This window comes from Scyliorhinus canicula, chromosome 3, assembly GCF_902713615.1.
Source record: "Scyliorhinus canicula chromosome 3, sScyCan1.1, whole genome shotgun sequence".
In the NCBI taxonomy this organism is placed as follows: Eukaryota; Metazoa; Chordata; class Chondrichthyes; order Carcharhiniformes; family Scyliorhinidae; genus Scyliorhinus; species Scyliorhinus canicula.
Window position 1 is genome coordinate 14,874,180 of NC_052148.1, and position 26,885 is coordinate 14,901,064.

General features: G+C 45.7%; 1 protein-coding gene across 5 annotated transcripts in view; it reads left to right on the forward strand.

The window, feature by feature from the left end:
- Positions 1–26,885, forward strand: part of sema4f (sema domain, immunoglobulin domain (Ig), transmembrane domain (TM) and short cytoplasmic domain, (semaphorin) 4F) — a 335,297-nt gene that overhangs the window by 177,130 nt on the left and 131,282 nt on the right. For all 5 annotated transcript variants that reach the window (XM_038793156.1, XM_038793155.1, XM_038793152.1 and 2 more), the window contains 3 exons: positions 20,557–20,655; positions 23,321–23,429; positions 26,089–26,205. In XM_038793156.1, the coding sequence (XP_038649084.1) occupies positions 20,557–20,655; positions 23,321–23,429; positions 26,089–26,205 (325 nt within the window). The remainder of the gene's footprint in view (positions 1–20,556; positions 20,656–23,320; positions 23,430–26,088; positions 26,206–26,885) is intronic.

The window sequence follows — 26,885 nt, forward strand, 5'->3', positions numbered from 1 at the left end:
GAAGTGTTCCCCGACAGGAAGGGAACATTCCTGCCTGGTGATTGTAGCACGATGCCCGTTCATTCGTTGTCGCAGTGTCTGCATGGTCTCGCTAGTGTACCACGCTTCGGGACATCCTTTCCTGCAGCGTATGAGGTAGACTACATTGGTCGAGTCGCACGAGTATGTGCCGCGTACCTGGTGGGTGGTGTTTCCACGTGTAATGGTGGTATCCATGTCGATGGTCTGGCATGTCTTGCAGAGATTGCCATGGCAGGGTTGTGTGGTGTCGCGGTGGCTGGGTAATTTTCTGCAAACAATGGTTTGTTTGAGGTTGCGCGGTTGTTTGAAGTCCAGTAGTGGGAGTGTGGGGATGACCTTGGCAAGATGTTCATCTTCATTGATGATGTGTTGAAGGCTGCGAAGAAGATGTCGTAGTTTCTCCACCCCAGGAAAGTACTGGACGACAAAGGGTACGCTGTCAGTTTTGTCCCGTGTTTGTCTTCTGAGGAGGTCGGTGCGGTTTTTTGCTATGGCGCGTTGGAACTGTCGGTTGGCCTGGACTTGCAAAATCCTACCAACTGTCCTGGCTGAGACAATTCACACCTCTTTAACCTGGGATCACCCCCTATCTCTGGATCTGTAATGATTTGATTACCCGCAAATGCTCGCATTCCAAGCATTGTCTGGCATCTCTGACTTTGTCTATATAAATGTTTCTGAAACATACCTCTCCATTCACCTGAGGAAGGAGCAGTGCTCCGAAAGCTCGTGTTTGAAATAAATCTGTTGGACTTTAACCTGGTGTTGTAAGACTCCTTCCTTATCACGTTTCGTAATGCTGACGTCCTTGTTGATAAGTTCGGTATAAACTTGCCTAGGAAGTTGATGAATCCAAGAAACCTGAGCACCGCTTTGTTGTCTCTTGGCTGCTGCATGTTCTGGATTGCCGCGATCTTTTCATTATCCGGCCTCAATCCTTGCGCTGATATCGTGTCACCCAGGAAGGTCAGAGATGAGCATGCAAAGGTGCACTTGGATTGGTTGAGTTTCAACCCAAATTGGTGAATTCTTTTGAAGACTTGTCTTAATCGAGCAATATGGTCTTCTTCTGTTGTTGATATGATGATGTCATCAAAATATACTCTGACACCTTCAATGCCCTCCGTCATCTCCATGACTCTGTGAGAGATTTCGGATGCGGAGATGATCCTGAAAGGCATGCGATTATAGCAGTATCGTCCAAACGGCGTATTAAACATGCACAACAGTCTGCTGGAATCGTCGAGCTGCATCTGCCAGAAACCTTGGGAAGCATCAAGTTTGGTGAAGATGTGAGCGTGCCATTTCACATGTTATCTCCTCTCGCTTGGGGATGGGTTAGTGTTCCCTGCAAATGTTTTTGTTCAGATCTTTGGGATCTAAACAGATTGAGGTTACCTAATGGCTTCTTGACACACACCAGCAAGCTGACACAGTCAGTCAGCTGTGTGACCTTTGATATTATGCCTTGAGATTGCAGGCGTAGGAGTTCTGATTTTAGTCTGTCCCGCAAGGGAGCTGGTACCTCCTAGGTGGATGAATGACAGGTTTTGCATCTTCCTTCAGCAGGATTTTGTATTTGTAAGGTAGCGTACACATGCCACGAAAGACATCAGGATACTCGCTGAGCAGCAGCTGGATGTCATCATCTAGTCGTGATGAGTCATTCTTGGGCATGAATATTCTCTGGACCAGCCGCAATTCCTTGCAGGCTTGAGCACCTAACAGCGATGTCTTTTTGTCAAAGAACAAAAACAAGTACAGCACAGCAACAGGCCCTTCAGCCCTCCAAGCCTGTGCCGACCATGTCGTCCACGATCTCTAAGCGTAGTCCTTTCGTGACCCTCTTATTGACTACTTGTAGGTGGCATGATCCTCTTGAGGTGATCTGGTTGCCATTGTAGTCTTTTAACTTGCATGTAGCAGGCATCATCTTGTGTGTTCCTGGGGATGGATGCAAGATCTGCTTGTCATCAAGTTTGCGGACGCTCCCGTGTCAAGTTTGAACGTAATTGGGAAGTTGTTCACTTGCACCGTGGCGCTCCATTCACTTTTGGAGTCAATGGCATTAACGTATTGAGGATTCGTGGATGGCGCTTGAAGTTCCTCTGCCGAATCTATTATTCCGATAAAGTATGTGTTCTCCCAGGAGTGAAAATCTTCGTGGTCGGAAACATTTTCTTCGGGTGTTTGGTTTTCCATTGTATCCACTGTGTGAACCTCAAAGTTTCCATGTCTTGTGTTGGAGAGTCATGTTTTGCTGTTGACTTACACTGGGAGGCGAAATGATTCAGTTTGGAGCACTTAAAACATCTTTTCCCTTGTGCAGGACATTTCCCTTTTAAGTGGGCGTTGCCACAGCGGTAGCACGTCATGACGCTTGTGACGACATGTGTAGGAAGCGATTGCGCATGCGCGAATCGCTCCTCTGGCTGAGTTTGGTATTTTACGTAGTGCGCATGCGCAGCTTCTTGCGCATTGTGCAGAACGAGATCTCCCTGCGTCGCGTCTCTCTTGACTGTGTGCATGCGCGTACATATTTGAATTGGAGCTGGCGGCCGGAAGAAGATGCCTGTGAGGAGAGGACACCATTTTAACTTTTTCCACCTCGTGGATGAATTTCTCCCCTTTTTTTTCTGAAGAAACTCAAGGTACTGCTGTTTCTTTTGTTCTTGCGCTGTGCACTTTGCTATAGTGGTTTTTAGAGTTAGATCATTTTGTTGCATTAGTGATTCCCTTAAGTGTTCATTGGAGAGTCCATAGATTAATTGATCTCTGATGATGGAATCTGTTACGTCAGCATAGCTACAGCCTTGTGCTATTAATCTGAGATCTGTGACAAAATTAGAGATAGTCTTGCTGTTTTTTTTTTTGGAACCTGTTGCGTAGGTTAAATCTTTCCAGGATTTCATTAGACTGTGTTTTACAGCGTTCTTCAAATTTTGCGAGTATCATTTGAAATTTAGTTTTGTCTTCATTTTCAACGTAATTGAAAAAGTTTTAAATGTCCACAGCTTGCTGGCCTGCCCTTGCTAGGTAGCACAATCTTTCTCTCGTCGGAGGCTGTGTTTAAGTCAGTAGCTGCCATGTATATTTGGAACTGTTGTTTAAACATATTCCAGTTACTGTTTAAGTTACCGGTAGTTTTCAGCTGCCGTGGAGCTTGCATGTGTTCCATCGCATCATTTGGTTGTCTAGGATCCAAGTGCTGCGAAGTCTTCCACAGTCTTGCGGTCGGTAATTTAATTTCTGTTCTCTTTTCTTTCTTTTCTCTAACTAATCTAGCTAGTATTGTTTTGTTTAAAGCCAGCCTGGTACCATCTTTTGTTACCTTAACATGCGTTACTCAATCCAGTTGCAGCAGAGGATTTCTGTACCTTGATGAAGAAGGCTCAAAGTCATCCAGAGGTATTGAAAGGTTTATTGAGTAACAGAATTGAACAACTCTGTGAGTTCTTACTTTAAGATCAATACCAGTAGAAAGGTTACAACATTTATATACAATAGCTATGTCTGAACACACTAGTAGCCCTGAGCTAGATCTATGCTCCTGCTTTTGTCACAGTCTAATCACCAAGAGAGGCAGAGAGCCGCTTGCGTCTGCTTTTATACCCGCTAATGCTGCCCCCTAGTGATCTTTCAATTTCCCATTAACTCCTTATGTACATAACCATGTAAAGATCACTACAGGTAGCAGGAGGCAGAGGGTGATGTTTGAAGGTTATATTTGTAACTAGAAGCCTTTGTCCAGTGCTGGATCCCTTGCTGTTTATAGTGTACATTAATGATCTTGATGTGAATATGAGAGGTAAGATCAATACGTTAGCAGATTACATGAAAATTGGTGGTGCGGTAAATAATGAGGAGGAATTGCCTTAGATAGGCAGAACAGTAGATACGCAGAACAGTGTCAAAGGAAATGGAATACAATGAACGGTAGGATCCTATCAAGTGCAGAGGACCAGAGGGACCTTGGAGTGTCCAAAGATCCCTGAAGACAGCAGGGCAGGTAGAAAAGGTGGTAAGAAGGTGTATGGGATAACTGCCTTCATTTTCTGAGGCATAGAATATAAGAGCAGGGAGGTTATGATGGAGCTGTATAAAACACCGGTTAGGCTACAACTTGAGTACTGTGTGCTGTTTTGATCACCATACTTATTGTAAGGATATGATTGCACTAGAATATCTGCAGAGGAGATTCACCTGGAGATATTGCCTGGGTTGGAGCATTTCATAGTCACCTTTAGACTTTTAACCCCTAGGCTGGGGTTGTTTTTCTTCGAGCAGTGAAGCCCGAAGGGGGGGGGGGGGGGGGGGACCTGATTGAGGTGTACAAAATTGAGTGGCAAATTTAGGAAGAAAATGTTACCCTTAATAGAGGGGTCAATAACTAGGGGCATAGACTTGAGGCAAAGGGTGGGAGATTTAGAGGTAACTAGAGGAAAATGGGTATCTGGGAACTCACTGCCTGGAAGGGTGGGGGGGGGGGGGGGGGGGGGGGGGGAGGACACTGCCTGAAAGGATCGGGGAGGGGGGGGGGGGGGTGGTAGAGGTGGGAAACCACAGCATTTAAGAAACATTTAAATAAGCACTTGAAGCACCATACCATAAAAAGTTACAGACCAAGTGCTGGAACATGGGATTAAAATAGATAGGTGTTTGATGGCCAGCACAGATACGATGGGCTGAAGAGCTTCTCTCTCTGCTGTAAAACTCTATGATTCTGAGTGACCCAGAAGCTTGTCTACTAATCACTCCCACCAAGGTGTGAGTCTGGTGGAGTGTGCGGGGAACAGCTGTGAAGCCTCCTCTATCGGGATGTCAGAAAAGTCATTGAAGCTGCTCTCCTTGGCTGGTGTCCAATAACCTACTGGTGGGTGGATCAAGCTGCTCCACTGATTTTCCTGCAAGGGAAGGGAGATTTTTTGTTTTTTATTTGTTCATGTAACATCGCAGGCTGTACCAGCATTTATTGCCCATCGCTAACTGCCCTTGAGGGGGCAGTTAAGAGTCAACCACACTGCTGGGGCTCTGGAGTTGCATATAGGCCAGACCAGGTAAAGACAGCAGATTTCTTTCCCTAAAGGACATTAGTGAACCAGATGAGTTTTTAACGACAATCGACAATGGTTTCATAGTCACCTTTTAGACTTTTAATTCCAGATTTTTATTGAATTCAGATTTCACCATCTGCCGTGTCGGGATTTGAACCAAGGTCCCCAGAGTAGTACTGTGGGTCTCTGGTTAAGCACTCCAGTGACAATACCACTATGCCACTGTCTCCCCATGATGGCATTAATGCATGGCAGAGGCATGAAGATAGGAGAGCAAGAACCCGCGTGAGGCTGCCAAATGAATGATTGTGTTGTGTGCCGTCACTTTTTCCCTTTTCCCCCAATCATTTTCAGTGTAGGTGCAGTCCTCTTTCCCCCCTGCAAAGCTGGAGGGCTCTCTCCTCAAAAGGTGAGACTATATTTAGTTTGGACATGCCTCCGCCCATCTGTGCTTCTTTATACTGTGAGCCATCTTGTCCTGCAAGGAGACAGATGGGGAAAGTGTAACCAGGCCATGTGACGGGTCAGATGGTAAGGATACTTGGTATCTATGATTGGTGAGTTGGAGCTGAGATGTGATGAGTAGAGGAGCCACAGGAGAGATGAGGAAGCAGGGGAGTGGGCGAGTGACGGGACCCCATGAGGTGGTAGAGTGAACGCCCAACGGATATGTGATGCATGTTTGTGGGTGGGTGTCTGAGAGACTTATACTGCCTGTATGGAGGAGGTAATTCAACATCTTGCTGCACTGGATGCCCGTCTTCTTGTGCGGGCAGCTGGCACTTATCAGTGCTGCCAGCACCTTCCATGCAAGGTTGGTCACTTTGCTGGAGGGTCTTCGCCCCGCTTGAGGATACAAGATGTCACACCTCTCTACTCCATCCAGCATTTTGTTCAGTGCTCCCTCAGAGGACCTTGGAGAAGCCTTCCTAGCAGTTGTCCTCTTTACTGGACTTTGAATAAGTGCTGGTGAAGCATTTATGTTAAAAGGGGTTAAAGGGATATGGGAATAGGCAGGGAGGTGGATTTGAGACCAGGAAGAGATCAACCATGATCTGATTGAATGGTGGAACAGGCTTGAAGGGCTGAATTGCCCACTTCTGCTCCTAATTTCTATGTCCTATATTTAAATGAAGCACTCCCCAGATTGAAGTGCTCAGCTGATGGCGGGCAGGGTGAATCAGAGTCAATCCGCCGCGGGGATAGCATGAAACTTGTGCAAATAATTTTTTGAAAATGCCCAAAAATACAGCAGGAAACCTTGCCAACAGCACTGATAGGCCATTTACAGCTTTTCTCACCCAAAACGACACTTAGCCAAAAATAGAGAAAATTCTGCTGATTTGTTTTTATTCATTTAAGTAAAGCCATTGCCCGTCTCCAAGACAAAATAGCGTGAACAGGCTTGGTGAAGCCATTTTCACAATTTAAAACAAATTCTAGATATGGTATACGTTCGATATAAGGTTGGTGTGTATTTTTTTGTGTGGGGTTTTAAGTCTACGTTTTGTGATACATTAATTATCAGAGATATTACTAATTCTAGATTTTCTGGAAATGTAGCAGTGTAGTCCTTCAAACAGCAATAGGACAATATCCAACTCATTGGTGATTTTGGTTAAGGGATAGATAAATAGACAAGACAGTCAGCAGTATGCAGTACAGTAGCATAGTGGTTAGCACTGTTGCTTCACAGCACCAGGGTCCCAGGTTCGATTCCCGGATTAGGTCACTGTCTGTGCGGAGTCTGCACGTTCTCCCCGTGTCTGCGTGGGTTTGTTCTGGGTGCTCTGCTTTCCTCCCACAAGTCCCAAAAGACGTGCTGTTAGGTGAATTGGTCATTCTGAATTCTCCCTCCGTGTACCCGAACAGGCGCCGGAATGTGGCGACTGGGGGCTTTTCACAGTAACTTCATTGCAATGTTAATATTACTTGTGATAATAAAGATTATTATTATATTATCATGCAATATTTTACATTCACTTGAAAGGGATATAGCACACTTCTGGTATAGAGGTATGGCTACTCAGAATGCAAATTGGAAAATCGTAGGCCCACACCTTTCAACTGCTAATTTTAATGGGGAAAGAATGGTGTGAGATGCGCTCCGATTTCCCAGCATGTGGTCCCACTGGAGCACAAGAATTAGGAGCAGAAGTAAGAGCACTTCTGCCATTGAGCCCGGTCCGCTATTCAATAAGATCAGGGCAGATCTGATTGTGGTCTCCACGTCACTTTCCTGTCCGTGCCCCATAATGTTTGACACCCTTGTCCATCAGAAATCTTTCTAACTTGGTCTTGAATATATTCAATGACCCACTGCTGTCTGGGGAAGAAAACTTCACAGACTACGGGCCCTATGAGAAAAAGTCCCCTTATCTCAGTCTTGATTAGGAGACCCTAATGTTTAAACTGTGCCCCGAGTTCTAGATTCCCCCATAAAGGGGAAACACCCCCTCAGCATCCACCCTGTCAAGTCCCCTCATGATCTATGTTTCAATAAGATCACCTCTCACTCTACTAAACTTCAGTGGGTATAGGCAAAACTTGCTCAGCTTTTCCTCATAAGAATCAGTCGACTGAACCTTCTCTGAACTGCTTCTGATACAATTTTTAAAAATTAATTCAAGGGATGTTGGCTTTGCTGGCTGGGCCAGCAATTATTGCCTGACCCTAATTGCCCTTCAGAAGTAATGGTGAGTTGCCTTCTTGAACCGTTGCAGTCCTTGTGGTGTAGGTGCACCCACAGTGCTGTTAGAGAGGGAGTTCCAGGGTTTTGACCCGGCGAGAGTGAAGGAACGACGATATATTTCCAAGTCAGAATAATGAGTGGCTTAGAGGAAAACCTCCAGATGGTGGGGTTTCCATCTATATGCTGCCCTTGTCCTTCTAGATGGTGGTGGTTGTTGGTTTGGAAGATGCTTTCCAAGGAGCCTTGGTGAGTTTCATCGTGTAGATAGCACACATTGTTGCTAATGTGTGTTGGTGGTGGAGGGAGTGAATAAGACCATAAGACATAGGAGCAGAATTAAGCCACTCAACCCATCGAGCTTGCTCCGCTATTCAGTCATGGCTGATATTTTTCTTATCCCCATTCTCCTGCCTTCTCCCCATAACCCGGTCCCTTTATTAATCAAATGGGCGGTATTAACGTGAATGGTTTCAAATGTCTTGAGTGTTGTTGGAGCTGCACTCATCCAGGCAAGGGGAGAGTATTCCATCACACTCCTGACTTGTGCCTTGTAAATTGTGGAGAGGCTTTGAGGAGTTAGGAGATAAGCTATTCGCCACAGGATTCCTAGCTTCTGACCTGCGCGTGTAGTGTGGTATTTATATTGCTAGTTCAGTTACGTTTCTGGTCAATGGTCATGCCAGGGTGTTGATTATGGGGGATTCAGCAATAGCTATGCCAATGGATATCAAGGGGTGATGGTTAGATTCTCTCTTATTGAGGATGGTCATTGTCTCGCAATTGAATGACATAAAGGTTACTTATAACTTGTCAGCCAAGCCTGGATATTGTCTTGCTGCATTTGGATGTGGGCTGCTTCGGTATCTGAGGAACTGAAAATAGTGCTGAACATTGTTCAATTATTAGCGAACATCCCACTTCTGTCCTTATGAAAGAAGGAAGGATAGACATTGATGAAGCGGCTGAAGATGGTTGGGACTAGGACATTATCTTGAGGAATTCCTGCAGTGATGTCCTGGAGTTGAGATGACTGACTTCCAACAACCTCAACCATCTTCTTTTGTACCAAGTATGAGTCCAACCTGATATCCATTGACTCCAGTTTTGCGAGGGCTCCTTGATGCCAACAGGCTGTAATGAGGTCAGGAGTTGAGCGGCTCTGGCAGAAGACAAACTGATTGTCAGTAAGAAGGTTCTAGATAAGCAAGTACTCCTTGATAGCACTGTTAATGACACTTTACATTGCTTTACTGATTGAGAGTAAACTGATGCGGTGGTAATTATGTCCTTTCTTGAGTAAGCAACCCAAAACAGTACACAGTACTCCAGTGTAACTAAGGCCCTTTACCGCTATAGTAAAACACTCCTACTTTTATGTTTCATTCCCCTTCCATAGATTCATAGACGTTTACAGCATTGAAGGAGACCATTGGCCAATCTTGTCCATGCTGGTCAACAAAGATCTGACTACATTCATCCCATTTTCCATCAATTGGCCCATAGCCCTGGAGGTTATCATAGAATAGAATGGAATCACTACAGTGCAGAAAGAAGCCATGAGGCAAACCGAATCTGCATCGACCCTCTGATTGACCCATGGCCAATCCACCTAACCTGCACATCTTTGGACTGTGGGAGTAAACCGGAGCGCCCGGATCCCACAAACATTGGAAGAATGTGCAAACTCCACACGCACACATAGTCACCCAAAGTCGGAAACGAACCCGGATCCTGGGCGCTGTGAGGCAGTGCTAACAACTGTTCCACCGTGAATATCTAAATACTTCTTAAATGTTACAAGGGTTTCTTGAGTCAACCATACTTTCAGTCAGTGAGTTCCAGACTCCCGCCATCCTCTGTGGAAAAAGTTTCTCCTCAACTCCCTTCTTGGCCTTCTATCTCTTACCTTAAATGTATGCCTCCTCCGCCAGGTTATTGACTCCTTTACTAATGGAAAAAGTGCCTTCCTGTCACCCTATCTGTGCCTCTCACAACCTTATACACCTTTACCAGGTCCCATCTCAACCGTAGCTGCTCAAAGGAAAACAGCCTATCGAATCTTTCCTCGTAGCTCAAACCTTCCAGCCCAGTCACATCCTTCTTATAATGTGGTGACCAGAACTGCACACAATACTTCAGTTGTGGCCTAATGAGTGTTTTATACAGTTCCAGCATGACCTCCCTGCTCTTATATTTTATGCCTTGGCTTGTAAAGAAAGGCAAGTAACCCATATGCCTTCACCACCTTGACTACCTGCCCTGCTACTTTCAGGGATCTGTGGATACGCACTCAGTACTTTCCACAGTCCTACTATTCATAGTGTAATCCTTTGCCTTGTTATCCCACCCCAAGTACATTTCCTCACACTTTTCTGGGTTGCACACCTTGATCTGCTTACCTGATCAGTCCATTGATATCCCCCTGCAGCCTAAAGCATGTGCTACGTGAGCTTCTTGATCATATCCCTGCATTTAAGTCCAAATCATTAATGAACACCACAAATAGTAAGTGGTCGTGCACCAAGTCCTGTGGAGCACAAAGTTTGGTGGACTGTCAGAGGATACAGCAGGATTGAGGAGCTGAAAGATAAATGGGAGGAGGAGCTGGGTGAGGAGATTGAGGAGGGGACGTGGGCGGATGCCCTAGAAAGGGTGAACTCCTCCTCTTTGTGTGCGAGGCCTAGCCTCATACAGTTTAAGGTACTGCATAGGGCTCATATGACCGGGACAAGGATGAGCTGGTTTTTTGGGACTGAGGACAGGTGTATTAGGTGCTCGGAGCCCAGCAAACCATGTCCACATGTTCTGGGCATGCCCAGCGCTGGGGGAATTTTGGAAGGGTGTAGCAAGGACGTTATCGAGGGTGGTAGGATCCAGGGTCAATCCAGGCTGGGGAGTCGCAATATTTGGGGTTGCAGTGGAGCTGGGAGTGCAGGAGGCGAAAGATTCCGGTGTTTGCGTCCCTAGTAGCCCGGCGGAGGATTCTTCTTCAGTGGAAGGATGCGAGGCCCTCAAGCGTGGAGGCCTGGGTCAACTATATGGTGGGGTTTATTAAATTGGAGAGGGTGAAATTTGCCCTAAGGGGGTCAGTGCAGGGGTTTTTCAGGAGATGGCAACCATTCCTAGATCTCCTGGCAGAACGGCAAAAACAAAAGGTCAGCAGCAGCAGCAACGGGAGGGGGGGGGGGGGGGGGGGGGGGGGGGGGGGTTGTCTCGTTGTTTTTGTTTTGGGTTGAATATCTGTTTTTTGCCAATGACGGGCGTTAATTTATTGTTTCTCTTTTGTATTTACAGACGGGGGTTCTGTTTTTTTTGTTCTTAGAGTTTTCTGTTATTGTTTTCTTTTTTGTGAAAATGTGAAAATTTGAATAAAAATTATTAAAAAAAAGAAAAGATAGGATACAGCAGGATTTAGATCGTTTGGACACTTAGGCGGCGAGATGGCAGATGGAATTTAATCCGGACAAATGTGAGGTAATGTATTTTGGAAGGTCTAATACAGGTAGGGAATCTACAGTGAATGGTAGAACCCTCAAGAGTATTGACAGTCAGAGAGATCTCGGTGTACAGGTCCACAGGTCACTGAAAGGGGCAACACAGGTGGAGAAAGTAGTCAAGAAGGCATACGGCATGCTTGCCTTCATTGGCCGGGGCATTGAGTTTAAAAATTGGCAAGTCATGTTGCAGCTGATAAGAACCTTAGTTAGGCCACACATGGAGTATAGTGTTCAATTCTGGTCGCCACACTACCAGAAGGATGTGGAGGCTTTGGAGAGGGTGAAGAAGAGATTTACCAGGATGTTGCCTGGTATAGAGGGCATTAGTTATGAGGGTAGGTTGAATAAACTTGGTTTGTTCTCACTGGAACAAAGGAAGTTGAGGGGTGACCTGATAGAGGTCTACAAAATTATGAGGGGCATAGACAGAGTGGATAGTCAGGATTTTCCCAGGGTACAGTGGTCAATTACTAGGGGGCATAGGTTTAAGGTGCGAGGGGCAAGGTTTGGGGGAGATGTACGAGGCAAGTTTTTTTACACAGAGGGTAGTGGGTGCCTGGAACTCGCTGTCGGAGGAGATGATGGAAGCAGGAACGATAGTGACGTTTAAGGGGCATCTTGACAAATACATGAATAGGATGGGAATAGAGGGATACAGACCCTGGAAGTGTAGAAGATTTTACTTTCGACGGGCAGCATGGTCGGCGCAGGCTTGGAGGGACGAAGGGCCTGTACTTTTCTTTGTTCTTTGTTCTCTGCTTCCTGCCTCTCAGATCCAATGTTCCACTTTGCCTTAGAACCGAAGGGCCCTTACTTTCTTCACCAGTCTGCCATGAAGGACTTTATCAAAAGCCTCACTAATGTCCATATAGACCACATCAAATGCATTATGTTCATCAACACTCCTGGTTATCTCTTCAAAATATTTGATTACATTTGTCAAACAAGACCTTCGCTTCACAAATCCATGCTGACAATTCTGATTAATCGGTGCGTGTCCAAGTGCAGATATAATCCATGCCTCAGAATTATTTCTAGTAACCTCTCCACCACCGAGATTAGACTGACTGCCCTATCATTCCCTGGTCTATCCCTACCTCCCTTTTTAATGATGCTACAATTTTAGCTGTCCACAGTCCTCATCTGAGGCCAGAGAAGATTTGAAATTTTTTTTTCTTTATCTTTTCATGGGCTGTGGGCACGCAGACATTTGTTGCCCTTCCCCAATTGCCCTTGAACGAGTGGCATTTTAATAGTCAACCACACTGCTGTGAATCTGGAGTCACTTGTAGGCCAGGCCAGGGAATGATGGTAGATTTCCTTCCCTGAAGGATATTAGTGAACCAGATGGGTCTTTAACAACAGTTGGCAATGGTTTCATGGTCATCATTAAACTTTTAATTCCAGATTTTTCATTGAATTCAAATTTAACCATCTGTCGTGGTGGGATTCGAACCAGAGTTCCCTGAACATTACCCTGGGTCTCTGGATTACTAGTCCAGTGACAATGCCACCACCATGCCCCGTGTCCCTGATATCTTGCCTCCCTCAACAGCCTGGGAAACATCTCATCCAGACATGTGTATTTATCCACCGTCTGCTAACCCTGCTCGTGCCTGCTCCCTCTCTATGTTAATTTCTTCTAATATCTCACAATCCTTTGCCCTGATGTCTACACCTGTGTTGTCCTTTTCCATTGTGAAGATCGATGCAAAGTATTCATTGAGAATTGTACCCACATCTTCTGGGTCCACACACAGATTATCTATTTGGTCCTGAATTAGCCCTACTCTTTCCCTCGTTATTCCAGTAGACACCAACATTCTATTTGCTCTCCTATCACTTGTACCGACCCATAACATAGAATTCTACAGTCTTCCCCCAATCAAATAATATACTGCTTTTCTGTTCTTTGTGCCAAAATGGACTAATTCACATTTTCCGAGATTATACTCTATCTGCTAAATTTGACCAGGAGTTTACTTCGGGAGAATGAGTCTCAGGCATTATATTGACATCTGCTTAGGCGGATAATTTGGACGACATTGGGTACATGTAGATAAGTAGGGCGACATAGTTTGCAATGATAGAAACATGGATTTACTCAGAACATTGCGGCCCACTGAGCTGGTCCAAATTCTCTTGAATTTGACCGTGCAGAAGAAATGTCTGCAAAATGAATACAGTAAGAAGTCTTACAACACCAGGTTAAAGTCCAACAGGTTTGTTTCAAACACGAGCTTTCGGAGCACGGCTCCTTCTTCAGGTGAATGGAAAGGCTTGTTCCAGAAATGTTTATATAGACACAGTCAGAGATGCCCCGGAATGCGAGCACCTGCAGGCAATCAAATCATCAAAGATGCAGAGAGAGAGGTAACTCCAGGTTAAAGAGGTGTGAATTGTCCCAAGCCAGTTCAGTCGGTAGGCCTCTGCAAGTCCAGGCTGCAAGTCCTCAGAAGACAAACACGGGACACCACTGACAGAGTACCCTTCGTCGTCCAGTACTTTCCTGGGGCGGAGAAACTACGACATCTTCTTCGCAGCCTCCAACACATCATCAGCGAGGATGGACATCTTGCCAAGGTCATCCCCACACCCCCACTACTGGCCTTCAAACAACCGCGCAACCTCAAACAAACCATTGTTTGCAGCAAATTACCCAGCCTTCAGAACAGCAACCACAACACCACAAAACCCTGCCAGGGTAATCTCTGCAAGACATGCCAGATCATCGACATGGACACCACCATTACACGTGGAAACACCACCCACCAGGTACGCGGCGCATACTCGTGCGACTCGACCAATGTAGTCTACCTCATACGCTGCAGGAAAGGATGTCCCGAAGCGTGGTACATTGGCGAGACCATGCAGACACTGCGACAACGAATAAACGGGCATCGTGCGACTATCAACAGGCAGGACTGTTCCCTTCCAGTTGGGGAACACTTCAGCAGTCAAGGACATTCAGCCTCTGATCTCCGGGTCAGCATTCTACAAGGAGGCCTTCAGGAGACGCGACAACGCAAAATTGCTGAGCAAAAACTTATAGCTAAGTTCCGCACGCATGAATGCGGACTCAACCGGGATCTGGGATTCATGTCGCATTACATTCGGCCCCCACCAACAAGCCTGGACTTGCAGAGGCCTACCGACTGAACTGGCTTGGGACAATTCACACCTCTTTAACCTGGAGTTACCTCTCTCTCTGCATCTTTGATGATTTGATTGCCTGCAGGTGCTCGCATTCCGGGGCATCTCTGACTGTGTCTATATAAACATTTCTGGAACAAGCCTTTCCATTCACCTGAAGAAGGAGCCGTGCTCCGAAAGCTCGTGTTTGAAACAAACCTGTTGGACTTTAACCTGGTGTTGTAAGACTTCTTACTGTGCTCACCCCAGTCCAACGCCGGCATCTCCACATCATGCAAAATGAATCTGATCCCTTTAGGGTTCATGCAGATGATAGTGAATGTGTTGAACAGGCCACCCAAGGAGATAATGACTAGCTAGTGCCAACAAATTCAAAAGGGAACTGCGAGTTTCTTTTTGACAGAAGAACATGTGTGATACAAGATCATAGTACAGTTTTTTGGTACCTTTGAAGGATATTTTCCATTCTTTTCTATGTTGTTAACATTTTCAGAATTAAAACTAATCACAGCACGGGGATATGGTGATGGGCATTAGTATCGATTGGCAAATGGGAAAATTGTTGAACAATCTGGTGATTGAAGCTTCAATCTATCAGATTAGTTTTTAGAGTCCGTCTCGGTGCAATGTTAAGTGTTCCATCTATATTGTAATATATAATTCATGTGACCAGAATGTTCTGCCGGTTAATTCTTCTGATGAGATCAGTGAGGGGGTGCACTGCCACTCCTTAACAAGTACGCTTTTGTGGACACCAGGAAAGAAGAACAATGGGGACATTTTTCCCTGCTGTCTGCCCTAATAATCTGATTTATTTTCTGAAGAGCTCAAATGTTTGCCACATAAGAAAAGCATCACAAGGGGATAGGAAATATATGCATATTTGTAATATTTTCTATTTAGGCAAAAAGGAAAATTTAAATTAGAGTTTTGCTTGTTATTGAGCTGTCCCTTAATGCTGATTAAAGCAAGATGAAAGTTCAATGTTTGGATCAAAATATTTTTAAAATCATTGATGAAAGGCAGGAAAATTAAATAGCTAAACAGACTCGATCAAACAGAACAAATTCCCAACAGAGATGCACAGATTTTAAGTTTCTAAGTTTTGGAGGGGCAGCACGGTGGCGCAGTGGTTAGCATTACTGCCTCACGGCGCCGAGGTCCCAGGTTCGATCCCGGCTCTGGGTCACTGTCGGTGTGGAATTTGCACATTCTCCCTATGTTTGCGTGGGTTTTGCCTCCACAACCCAAATATGTGCAAGGTAGGTGGATTGGCCACACAAAATTGCCCCTTAGAAAAAATGAATTGGGTACTCGAAATTTAAAAGAAAAGTTTATAAGTTTTGTGTCAGTTTTCATTGGGTGGTCACTCGGTAATACTTGTGACCCTAGCCCCACTTTTAATTTTCGGAAGATCCGTGTAGATACCAAGGCTATCCTAAAGGTGGGAAAACCCAGTGAGAAATAGATTAGGTTTCCTTGCATGGTCAGGAGCAGCACCACACTCTCTCTGGGCCATATGAAGCTAAAGAAAGATCTAGGTGTACAGGTCCACAGGTCACTGAAAGGGTCAACACAGGTGGAGAAAGTAGTCAAGAAGGCATACGGCATGCTTGCCTTCATTGGCTGAGGCTTTGAGTATAAGAACTGGCAGGTCATGTTGCAGCTGTATAGAACCTTAGTTAGGCCACACATGGAGTATAGTGTTCAATTCTGGTCACCACACTACCAGAAGGATCTGGAGGCTTTAGAGAGGGTGCAGAAGAGATTTACCAGGATGTTGCCTGGTATGGAGGGCATTAGCTATGAGGAGCGGTTGAATAAACTCGGTTTGTTCTCACTGGAAAGACGGAGGTTGAGAGGCGACCTGATAGAGGTCTACAAAATTATGAGGGGCATAGACAGAGTGGCAGGGTCAAATACTAGAGGGCATAGGTTTCGGGTGCGAGGTGAAAGGTTTAGAGGAGATGTATGAGGCAAGGTGCCTGGAACTTGCTGCCAGAGGAGGTGGTGGAGGCAGGGACGATAGTGACATTTAAAGGCCATCTTGACAAATAGAATGAATAGGATGGGAAAAGAGAGATACGGACCCAGGAAGTGTAGAAGATTTTAGTTTAGACGGGCAGCATGGTCAGCACAGGCTTGGAGGGCCGAAGGGCCTATTCGTGTGCTGTACTTTTCTTTGTTCTTTTGAAATTATAATGGAAACATTTGCTTCGGCCTCTCCTGATGCCAGGGTCAGTGAATGATGAGACCATTTCAAGAACAAGATTTTCAGGTAGTGCAATGGAGATTTTGGGCAGAGTTGGGTGTTGGTAGGAAGCTCAAGCCCTGAAGAGTTATTGAGTTTTTAAAATATCCATATTCTTATTGGATTTTTTCCATTTTTACAAATAATGTAATCATCAACCTTGAGGCTCCCATTATATAATGAAAAACAATGAACCGATAAGTTAGAGGATGGAGGAGAAAAGGATAAAGACATGAAAACATGTGGGCAGCACGGTAGCCTTGTGGTTAGCACAATTGCTTCACAGCTCCAGGGTCCCAGGTTCGTTTCCGGCTTGGGTCACTGTCTGTGCGGAGTCTGCACATCCTCCCCGTGTGTGCGTGGGTTTCCTCCGGGTACTCCGGTTTCCTCCCACAGTCCAAAGATGTGCAGGTTAGGTGGATTGGCCATGATAAATTGTCCTTAGTGTCCAAAATTGCCCTTAGTACTGGGTTATGGGGATAGGGTGGAGGTGTTGACCTTGGGTAGGGTGCTCTTTCCAAGAGCCGGTGCAGACTCGATGGCCCGAATGGCCTCCTTCTGCACTGTAAATTCTATGAAAACATGGTAAAAGGTGCAGCGAGTTCAAGATGGTACAACATTACTTGTGGAAACCCTTGTCGGAGCAAGTCAGACATAACGGAAACTATGATTTGAGATTGGGATCCGATTTAGAACAGAACATGCAAGTTGGGAACTCCATAGGGATACAATCCCTGATAATATTATGCCAATTCTGAATTGAAGGATTTTTATTGTTAATCCAGAAGTAAGGGACATTCTTCTGTGCCGCAAAAGTTAGAATATTTTCATTACCGGCAATGGAAAAACCAAAGGTTCAAATTCTAAGGCCGTACTGAATATCTTCTCAAGCTCCTTAAGTACACCAAACTGCCTGTGTGGAGTTTGCACTTTCTCCCCGTCTGCATGGGTTTCCTCCGGCTGCTCCGGTTTCCTCCCACAGTCCAAAGATATGCCGGTTAGATGGATTGGCCATGCTAAATTGCCCCTGAGTGTCCAAAAGATTAGGCTGGACAAGAACAGCTCAGCTCTACGATCAAAGGACCTTGGTGAGAAACCCGGAATTCCCCCCATGGCTAGCCCAGAGCAGGTTGACCATTATTAATCCCCTGAATGGTAACCATCCTGCCAAAGCTCCACACCCTTTAGAAGGTACATAATCAGGATTTAAAAAGGCACCGAGTTCTTAGAGGTTTTGTCGTCAATTGTGTCAAATGCTTTGCTTGTCCCTAATCTCCAAGAGAAAAGAATTTAGAACTCTAACTCCTCAATAGACTGCCTCCGCCCCATCAATTAAGACCTATTTTGAATGCCGCAGGTAAACCTAAATGCAATCCACACCACAGGAGAGGACAGTGTCCTTGCTGATACCCTGACCCAAGTTTAAACTTCAGAAATGCAGCAGGGAGCTGTCATTGCCCTTGCTAGTCGTATTGTGTGTTTAACTTTCTAGTGTAAATGAGAGACAGACTACATACCTCTTTACCTCCTGCTTTTCTTTCACAAGGCCACACAAACAAAGAAACAATTCATTTTTGTTTTCTTCGAGGGCGGAAGGATTGGTACGGAGCAACACCCAACACTCTATAAATTTAAAACTTTATCCTTTTTGCTGTTTCATAGAACATAGAACATACAGTGCAGAAGGAGGCCATTTGGCTGTCGAGTCTACACCTCACTTCCACCCTATCCCCGTAACCCAATCATCCCTCCTAACTTTTTTGGACACAAAGGGCAATTTAGCATGGCCAATCCATCTAACCTGCACGTCTTTGGACTGTGGGAGGAAACAGGAGCACCCGGAGGAAACTCACGCAGACACGGGGAGAACGTGCAGACTCCACACAGACAGTGACCCAGCGGGGAATCGAACCTGGGACCCTGTGAAGCCACAGTGCTATCCACTTGTGCTACCATATTGTGCTGCCCAGTTTATTTTTTTTAAACTGGAATTTCTGCTGAATGTAGACAATTAAGATAGCTGACGTTCATCACAAAGGGATTTCAGTAGGGGTGTCAGGATGACCTGCTACATTTATGGAGAGCCTTGGTGAGACATCACCTGTAGCATTGTGCACAGTTTTGTTCCCCTTATGGAAGGATTTACATGCCATCGGATGAATGCTACGGAAGTACATAAATTAATCTCTGGGATTGCAGGATTGTTTTATGAGGAGAGATTGAGGGGACTGGGTCTGTATTCCCTAGAGTTTTGAAGAATGAGGGGTGACCTCATTGATACTTACAAAATTCTGACAGGGTGTGACACGGTGGATGTAAATACGGGCCGGGATTCTCCGGTATCCGGCGGGGCGGGCCGTACTGGCGCTGAGGAGTGGCGTGAACCACTCCGGCGTTGGGCTACCCAGAAGGTGCGGAATCCCCCCCATCCTGGGGCCAGGTCCCCCCGCCCCCGAGGACTCCGCAGGCCGCCCGCAGAGTCAGGTCCCACCGGTAAGGACCTTGTGTAATTTACGCCGGCGGGACAGGCCGAAAATGGGCGGCTGCTTGGCCCATCGTGGGGCGGAGAATTGCCGGGGAGGGGGCGCTGCCAACGGCCCCCGACCGGTGCGGCGCGATTTCCGCCCCGCCAAAAAACCGGCGCCGGAGCATTCGGCAGCTGGCGTCTGGGCGACAGGGCAAGGTTCACGCCACCCCAGGTTGAATCTCCGGTTCAGCGGTGGGGTCGGAGAATCCTGCCCACGATGTATCTATTTCCAAAATTCCACTCTTCACCCTTAATCTGATGCTTTGCATGGACTTATTCTGTCCTGACCCCACCTAGTTCAATATCCTCTTGTTTCACAGGTAACTACTGTAACCATTCTGCACAAGTCTCATTCCACATAGAGACAAACGTACAAGGAATCTGTCTTTTCTTGTGGGACTGGTTAAGTGAAGATTTCCCTCTTCCGGTTGTTTGTTTTGTGCACTGTGTTCTGGCTGCATTAGCAGTTTTCTTTTGGAAAGTAAAGCTTAATAATGCATTTAATGAGTAGGAGATCAATTGGACTGATTAATTATTAATGTCAAGACGAATTCAGGAAGTGGATTTTCCAATAGAATGCCAGTTATGTTCATTGATGACAATTCAGTTGATTGACCTTGTGTTGAATTAGGGGATTTCTACAGTAACTTCATTGCAGTGTTAATGTAAGCCTGCTTGTGACAATAAAGATTATTATTAAAGCCCGGATTGTTTTTCCTTCTCAAAAACTGCAACCCATAGCTGGGTTGGTGAATGCTAATGATGCTGTCGTTAGCGGTCATAGAGGAGCATGAATGTGAAGGTGGAGTGCAATGACTTTAATTTCTTTCTCATTTGGAATGGTTTGATGGAGATGGGCTTTCTGGGTATATTAGACATCTTTTCTATTGTTGAAAGCTCTCTAATTAATTGACCCCTGGCTGGCAGTTTCCTTCAATTGTGACATTCTTTTAGTTATGTGGAATCTGACTGCACATGTTCAAGCAAGTAGAGTTTGATTCTTTTGCATTGAATTGTTTTTTTCTTTGTACTTGTTTTGTTCTTTTCAGCAACTCCACATGATATTTAGACCCATCAATTGTAAACACTGAAAATATTGTTGTGATTTATAGATATTGATCAGGTCCAAGTATACCTATGTTATTGATTCAAAAGTTCTTAATGTCACAGGCCTATATTTTGAATTTTGAGAAAAATGAAAGCTTAGCAGAGCCCAAATTAATTGTATCCATGGCTTGCGTTTTCAAATTTGTGGGCCTGACAGACACAGACAGTCCAGCAAAGCAAAACAATTTGAAAATGACTTCTTGTCCTGTGATTCAATTTCCTGTTGGTTGACTTTTTTGTTTTGGTTATTATAGAATAAATGCTATAACTACATTCGAATTTTGAAAGCCTGGAATGATACACATCTCTTCGCCTGCGGAACATATGCTTTTGATCCTCACTGTGCATATATTGTAAGTGCATTTTTAATACTAGACAAAGTGATTAGGGCAATTGTAGCCCAAATTAATAAACACCTCTTTCTGCCTGAATTAAGGCACTTAGAGGACAACTTCTTGCTTAATAGTATGATAATGTTTGAGAATAACATAATAGGCAGTCCCAAATGCCAGTACAAAGGTGGATGTGGTGGGCAGAATGGGGAATATTGTTAGTAACCTACCTCCTGTTTCTTTTGGCAGAACTGGGGATCAGCAGGAAATCAAATTTAGGATTAATGGGATAGTAGTACAGGGGTAGGAGTTGCAGTTAACCAAGGGTCTGTGTCTTTTCAAGAGATGTCAGTAGTTGTGTTTTCAACCGATGGCCCTTTGACCCCACATTTCAACTGATAGAGGAGAGAGTTTGGACAAAGGAAACATGATCTTGAAGGGGTTGCAGCAGCAACTTTGAAAGACTGCGTAAGGGGATCTTTTAAATGAGAATGACGATTTTCAGTTTGGAACAGAGCGATTGCAGGCTGATGGTGAAGAAAAGGTGATGGGTGAACCAATGAAAGGATGACTGGCACGATTCAGCGGCCTCACCACACCCGACTGTGTCGTGGCATCTCGCAAGAGCCTCTTGCGAGATTTGTGATGCTCAAAACGTTTTGCGACATTCAACGGAATCTCACGAGACGTCACGATATGGATCTCTCCCTCACTGGCATGATCTAGGCCAGCAGATTTAAGTGAGCTACTTATACGTTTGCTGGATTTGCCCGGTACTCCAATGCCACATCTGAGATACCTCTCCAGGGCGCCATTTAGTACTGGTCCACACAAACGTGGACCAGTCGTAACAACACCTGGGCAGGTCTCCCAGGCCATTGGAGACCCCGGGTGGTCAGGGACAGGGCAGGGTGGCACCCTGGCTCTCCCTCTGGCACCCGGATACCTTGGCCCGAGCACCAAGAATGCTCGTGGCACTGCCAGGTTAGAAGGGGCATTTCCAGGGTGCCTGGATGCCAGGTTGGCACTGCCAGGAATTGGGCCAGTGGCCTTGCCAAGTAGGACGGACGTCCTGTGGCCCTCCATAAGGTTGGTGGGGTTGGAAATATGGGGGTTCCTCAAAGGCCGGTGGGGGGAGGCGCAGTTTATGGACAGATTCTGTCAGTGGAGGCTGTCTCGCTGGACCGGCTGAAGGAGAAGTGGGAGGGAGAGCTGGAATCTATTTTGGATGAGGACAAGTGGTGTAGCCCTTCGGGTGAACTCCACTTCCTCTTGCACGCAGCTCAACCTGATTCAGCTTAAGTTGCTTACCTAACCAAGGTCAGGATGAGTGGGTTCTTCGTGGGAGTGGAGGACAAGTGTGAGCGGTGCTCTCGTGGGCCCGCTAACCACCCCCACATGTTCTAGTTGTGTGCAATGATGGTAAGCTTTTGGGTCTCCTTCTTTAGCACTATGTCAGCAATTCTTAACATTGGTCTGGAGCCTTGTCCGTTGGTGTCCATTTCCGGGGTGTCAGACCCCCCGGGTTGCAGACTGGGGTGAAGCTGGAGGTTCTTGCCTTTGCCTCATTGATAGCCCGGAGGTGAGTTATGCTAGGATGGAGATCTTGCGCTCCACTCAGTGCCTCAACCTGGTTGGGTGACCTTGTAGAATTTTTATGTCTGGAAAAGGTCAAGAACACCATTAAGGGATTAGTGGAGGGGTTCGACCTGAGGTGGCAGCCATTTATTTCTTACTTTAAAGCATTAGTCACCATCAGCTGCTGAGGAGGGGTGGGGGGGGGAATAGTTATTATTTGGGTAGGTTATTTTAGTCTTTCTTTGGCTGCGATGTATAAGTTTGGTTGGATTCTTTTTTTCTTTTCCTTTGTATGATAGTGTACGATTTGATAAGTCGTTTTCTGGGCTGTTCGATGTTAATGTCGTATTTGTTGTAAATGAAAAGTTTTCAATAAATTTTTATTAAAATTTGTGTGTATATTTCAAATTAAGGTGTTCATTTCCCCCACCATATCTCCTTAGTCATAGTCTCCTTAAAAGATCTTGGTGATGAACCAACGTTCTGATCACAGATCGCTTGACCACCACCTAACCTGACTCTGTTAACACAACAAATGAGTAGGTTGAGGTCTAGTTTTCCTTCTCATGTTTTCCCTACCTGTTTCCTCCCTCACATGTCTTCGGGATTTTAAACACCCTCCTTTGAAAGAGATCAAGAGGTCCGATTGTGGATGGTTTTATTGCATGATACTTAAGAGATAAACCTGGTGGATGGGGAATTCTCTTCCTGGACCATAAACTGTGCAACAAGCGCACAGTCCATTGCACCTATAAAGTTCTTAAGGAGCTTGCCAGGGTAGGTGTTCTTATGTTCTTTTTCAAAAATGCTGGGAAAATGTTTTTCCTGACTGGGAATCTAGGGATCACAGTCTTCGAATAAGAGGTTGGCAGAAGGTGCAGGCTCAATAGACCATGTAGCTGACTTCTGCTGACCAACACACAACTTACCTGTTCAATCCAGAAGTGAGTAGGTTAGGGTCTGGTTTTCCTTTTTAATGTTTCCCTCTATTTTCTCCTCCCCTACATGCCCTGGGGAGGTGAAATTTTCCCTATGTGCTTTTATGCTTTTTGGGCTCCAAGTCCTTTATAGTACATACACTTCAGAGATGTGCAACACTGTATTTCAGAGAATCTTCGGTTCTGTCAACACAACAGAGAGTAGAGTTCAAGGAAAGGAAAAGGGACGTGGGAAATGTCCATTTGAACCAATGCAACCATTTGCCGCAACTTTGGCAGGTAAGTGGTTTTGAGAAAGGATGATGTTTGTCTGGGCCTTGCTTGACTCGTACTGTGATTTTGTTCCATAGGTGCATTGAAATGTAGCAATTGCTGGACGAGAAATAGTCCTACTATAGTCCTAGTTGCCATATGATACAACAATGGTGGAATTATTGACTAATAGCAATCAATCTCGATTCATTAATTTACAACAGAAGTGCCACTGGTGACAGAGAGGCCTTGAGTCCCTCAAGCATGTTACCTTTGGTCCATATTATGTCTCAAAATTACTCAGCAGAAAGTTCCCTCAGCCTTCCAGATACGAAATCCGTGTGACAATGAAGGTTAACCAGGACCACTGCACCTGATTGCTAATCACCCTGGTCCTGTTTTCTTGCTGTAAGTGCAGAATTAGGCATTGGATGAAGACACGCATTGTAATCTTCCGTGATGCCGCTCTCAATTAAATAACCTGTTGACACTCCTAATAAGGCCATCTGTTTCCCTTAATACAATTCACAATTATGAATGCTTGGTTGACCTCCATGATTCATGAATAAATTAGCTCTGTGGGGGCCTGTTCTCACAGGTAGAAGTGAAGTGTTTGCTTTGATTTGAGATTGTAGTAAGTTATTGGGTGGGATTCTCCAACCCTCCGCACCAAAATCGCGCTCGGTGTGGGGGCGGAGAATTGCCCAAAATAGGCTTCCACGCCGGCACGCGATTATCTGGCGACCGGGGCATCGGTGCCAGTCACGTGCACGTGAACGGCGCGCTGCCAGTCGGGGGCCGTTGAAAGCGCCCCCAAGGCTATTCTCCGTGCTTGACGGGCCGTGTGCCCGCTGAGTCCTGCCGGCGTGGTTCACATGTGGTCCCACCCGGTGGGACCTCGGCCTTCTGGCTGTGGCGGCTGTCCTGGTGGAGGGGCAGGGGGATCCAACTCTGGGGGGCCCCACGGTGGCCAGGCCCGGGATCGGGGGCTACCGATCGGCGGGCGTGCTCATTCTGGGTGGGGGCCTATGTTCCTCCGCGACGGGCCCCTGTAGGGCTCCGCCATGTTGTGTGGGGGCTGGCGCCGTGCGCATGTGTGGCCGCGCAGGCGTAACTGCAGGGCCCCACCTGCAGCCGGAGCTGCGGGACGCACGCTGCACTCTCTCGGAAAAAGTCCGAAGTGATTCTCGTCCATTTTCCGGCAGGCGTGGGGATTTAGTTCCCAGAAGGGAGAATATCGCCCATTGTGTCTTTGAACTCTTCTTCAATGTCTGTATGTTTATTTGGACAAAATTAGGAAGTGTGAAGTGAGCTAAAGCTTCAGTTATTGATGCTATAATGGCTCTGATTGACACTTTCTTAGGGTTGTAAGCGCAATAGGTTTTTAAGAGAAGATTTCTGAATAGGTAGTTTTTTTAAAGTGTACTTCAAGACTTGTCATTGTTATATGGCTCATTGGGAGTACGAGATGCCTACTCCTGCAGTGGCACCAATGAGGTTGGGAGTGCTGTGTGTGGGTTTAGTACCTGTTGGAAAAAATTGCTGGAAGCAGGAATCCCAGAAACCAGTCTTGCACACCTGTTTTAAAGGCCTCTTGAATTGGCCTGACTTGGTGAAAATCCGCCCTCACTGTCAAAACATATGTGAAAACTAGCCAAATAGGAAGGGGGCAGATGAGCAACTGGTTCTTTGATACACATACCCAGCAGAAGTAGGTGGCTTTGGAGATCATGAGAGAGGAAAAGCAACAGAAGGAAACGCATAAAGCAGAGTGTGAGGTGATTCATTTTGGTAGAGAAGTGTGCTTGAGAACAAAGAGGCAGTCTCATTGAAAAACTGTGGTTCGGAAAACACCTGCTACTCTTGAGTTAATCCCTGCAGAGCTATATAAATAGGCAATCTGATGTGTCCCTTTGAAACTGCCTCGACCTGTCAATCATAAGGTTTATAACGGGCATGTAATTAAATGTAAACAAAGCCAATGAGCCCCATCCCAGGAAGCACCAACACCAAGTGCAAGCACCCCTTGACCCTCACCTCCTCGGGAACTTGGCAGCAGTTATTGGGAAAGCTTTTACTACATTGCTACCCCTCGGACTGCAAGGTACTAGGTTGGTACTGCCAAGGGGCGGGGCCTGTAGGCATAGTTAAGTCTACACGTACTAAAGCATGGATGAGAGTTGAAGCAGCAGATGAGCTGAAGTGGGTATGAAGTCATACGATGTTACAGAGGTAAAAATAGGTGATCTTCACCATGGCATGGACATGTAGTCAGTTTGAGACGATGTGAAGTCTAGCTCAGCCTCAAAGAGAAGGATGGACTTGGTGGCTACAGGTGAAATTTGTTGTTGTGACTGAAGACTATAATCTTTCCAATATTTATGTGGAAATTTCTGCTTCTCCAGTACTGGATGTCAGTGAAGCAGTCTGACAATTTGGAGCGGGTGGAGGGATTGCAAAAGATGGTGGTGAGGTAGAGCTAAGTGTTGCCATCCTTTGGAAATTAATGCTGATGCCCTGAGCATTTTCTGGCATTTTCCTTTCATAATTTACAGAACAGATAGCATTTTGTTCTTTGCATTTGATTTCTTCCCTTGAATAGTGATGATGAATGGACGTGGGCGCTTTGTGGCTGCATATCTCTATGGATTGGTTTTATTTATTTATTTTATGGGTTTGCTTTCAGATCAAGTGCTGTACACAGCGACGACGACTGATTTTCAGGGTAAGGATCCCGCCGTGGTCAAGAGCATGGGACCACAAGAAAAGATTCGCACAGAGGATACGATCAAATGGCTGAATGGTGAGATTCTGTGATTGTATTTGACATCCACGGCAGATGATAGTGCCAAAAATAAAAAGATTATTCCAGAAGGGAAAAATTAAGCAAGGTGTTCTAGCTTCTTGATATTTGTCCTAGTATCTCTATGCGCATCTCCGAATTTCTCAATATTTCCTATTAATGCTCCGGAGAAGTGTTTTGGCACTGAAATTCATATACCACATTGGTAATTTGAATGTAGATAGAACATCTTTTTGGCTGAATGGCAACATCCTGTTGGTGTAAAATGGCACTTGCATACTGCCAGTGTGATGCCATGCACATAGTTCGACTGGTGGATCGCATTAAACCGGGCACGATTTAACCACCATGTTGCACCCAACATGCCAGTAAAATAGCTGGAAAGGCCGAAATCGAGATTCATGCTGGGTGCGAATCAGTTTGCCATCTAACTGACCCGCTCCCAATGGAGACTGACAGATCACGGCCAAATATGGCATGCATATCATTGACCCCAATTAGCACCAATTTCCATCTCATTTTCAAAATTTGAAGTTGAATGTAATGGCCTCCTGGGAATTAACTTGCTCATCAGCGAGGAATCACGCAGGCATCATTTAGTACTCCTTTTTAAAAATGTGAAGCTGGCGCAATAGCTGCTGAGAGGATATGTGGAGGTGAGTAGCCATTTCCATTTTGGA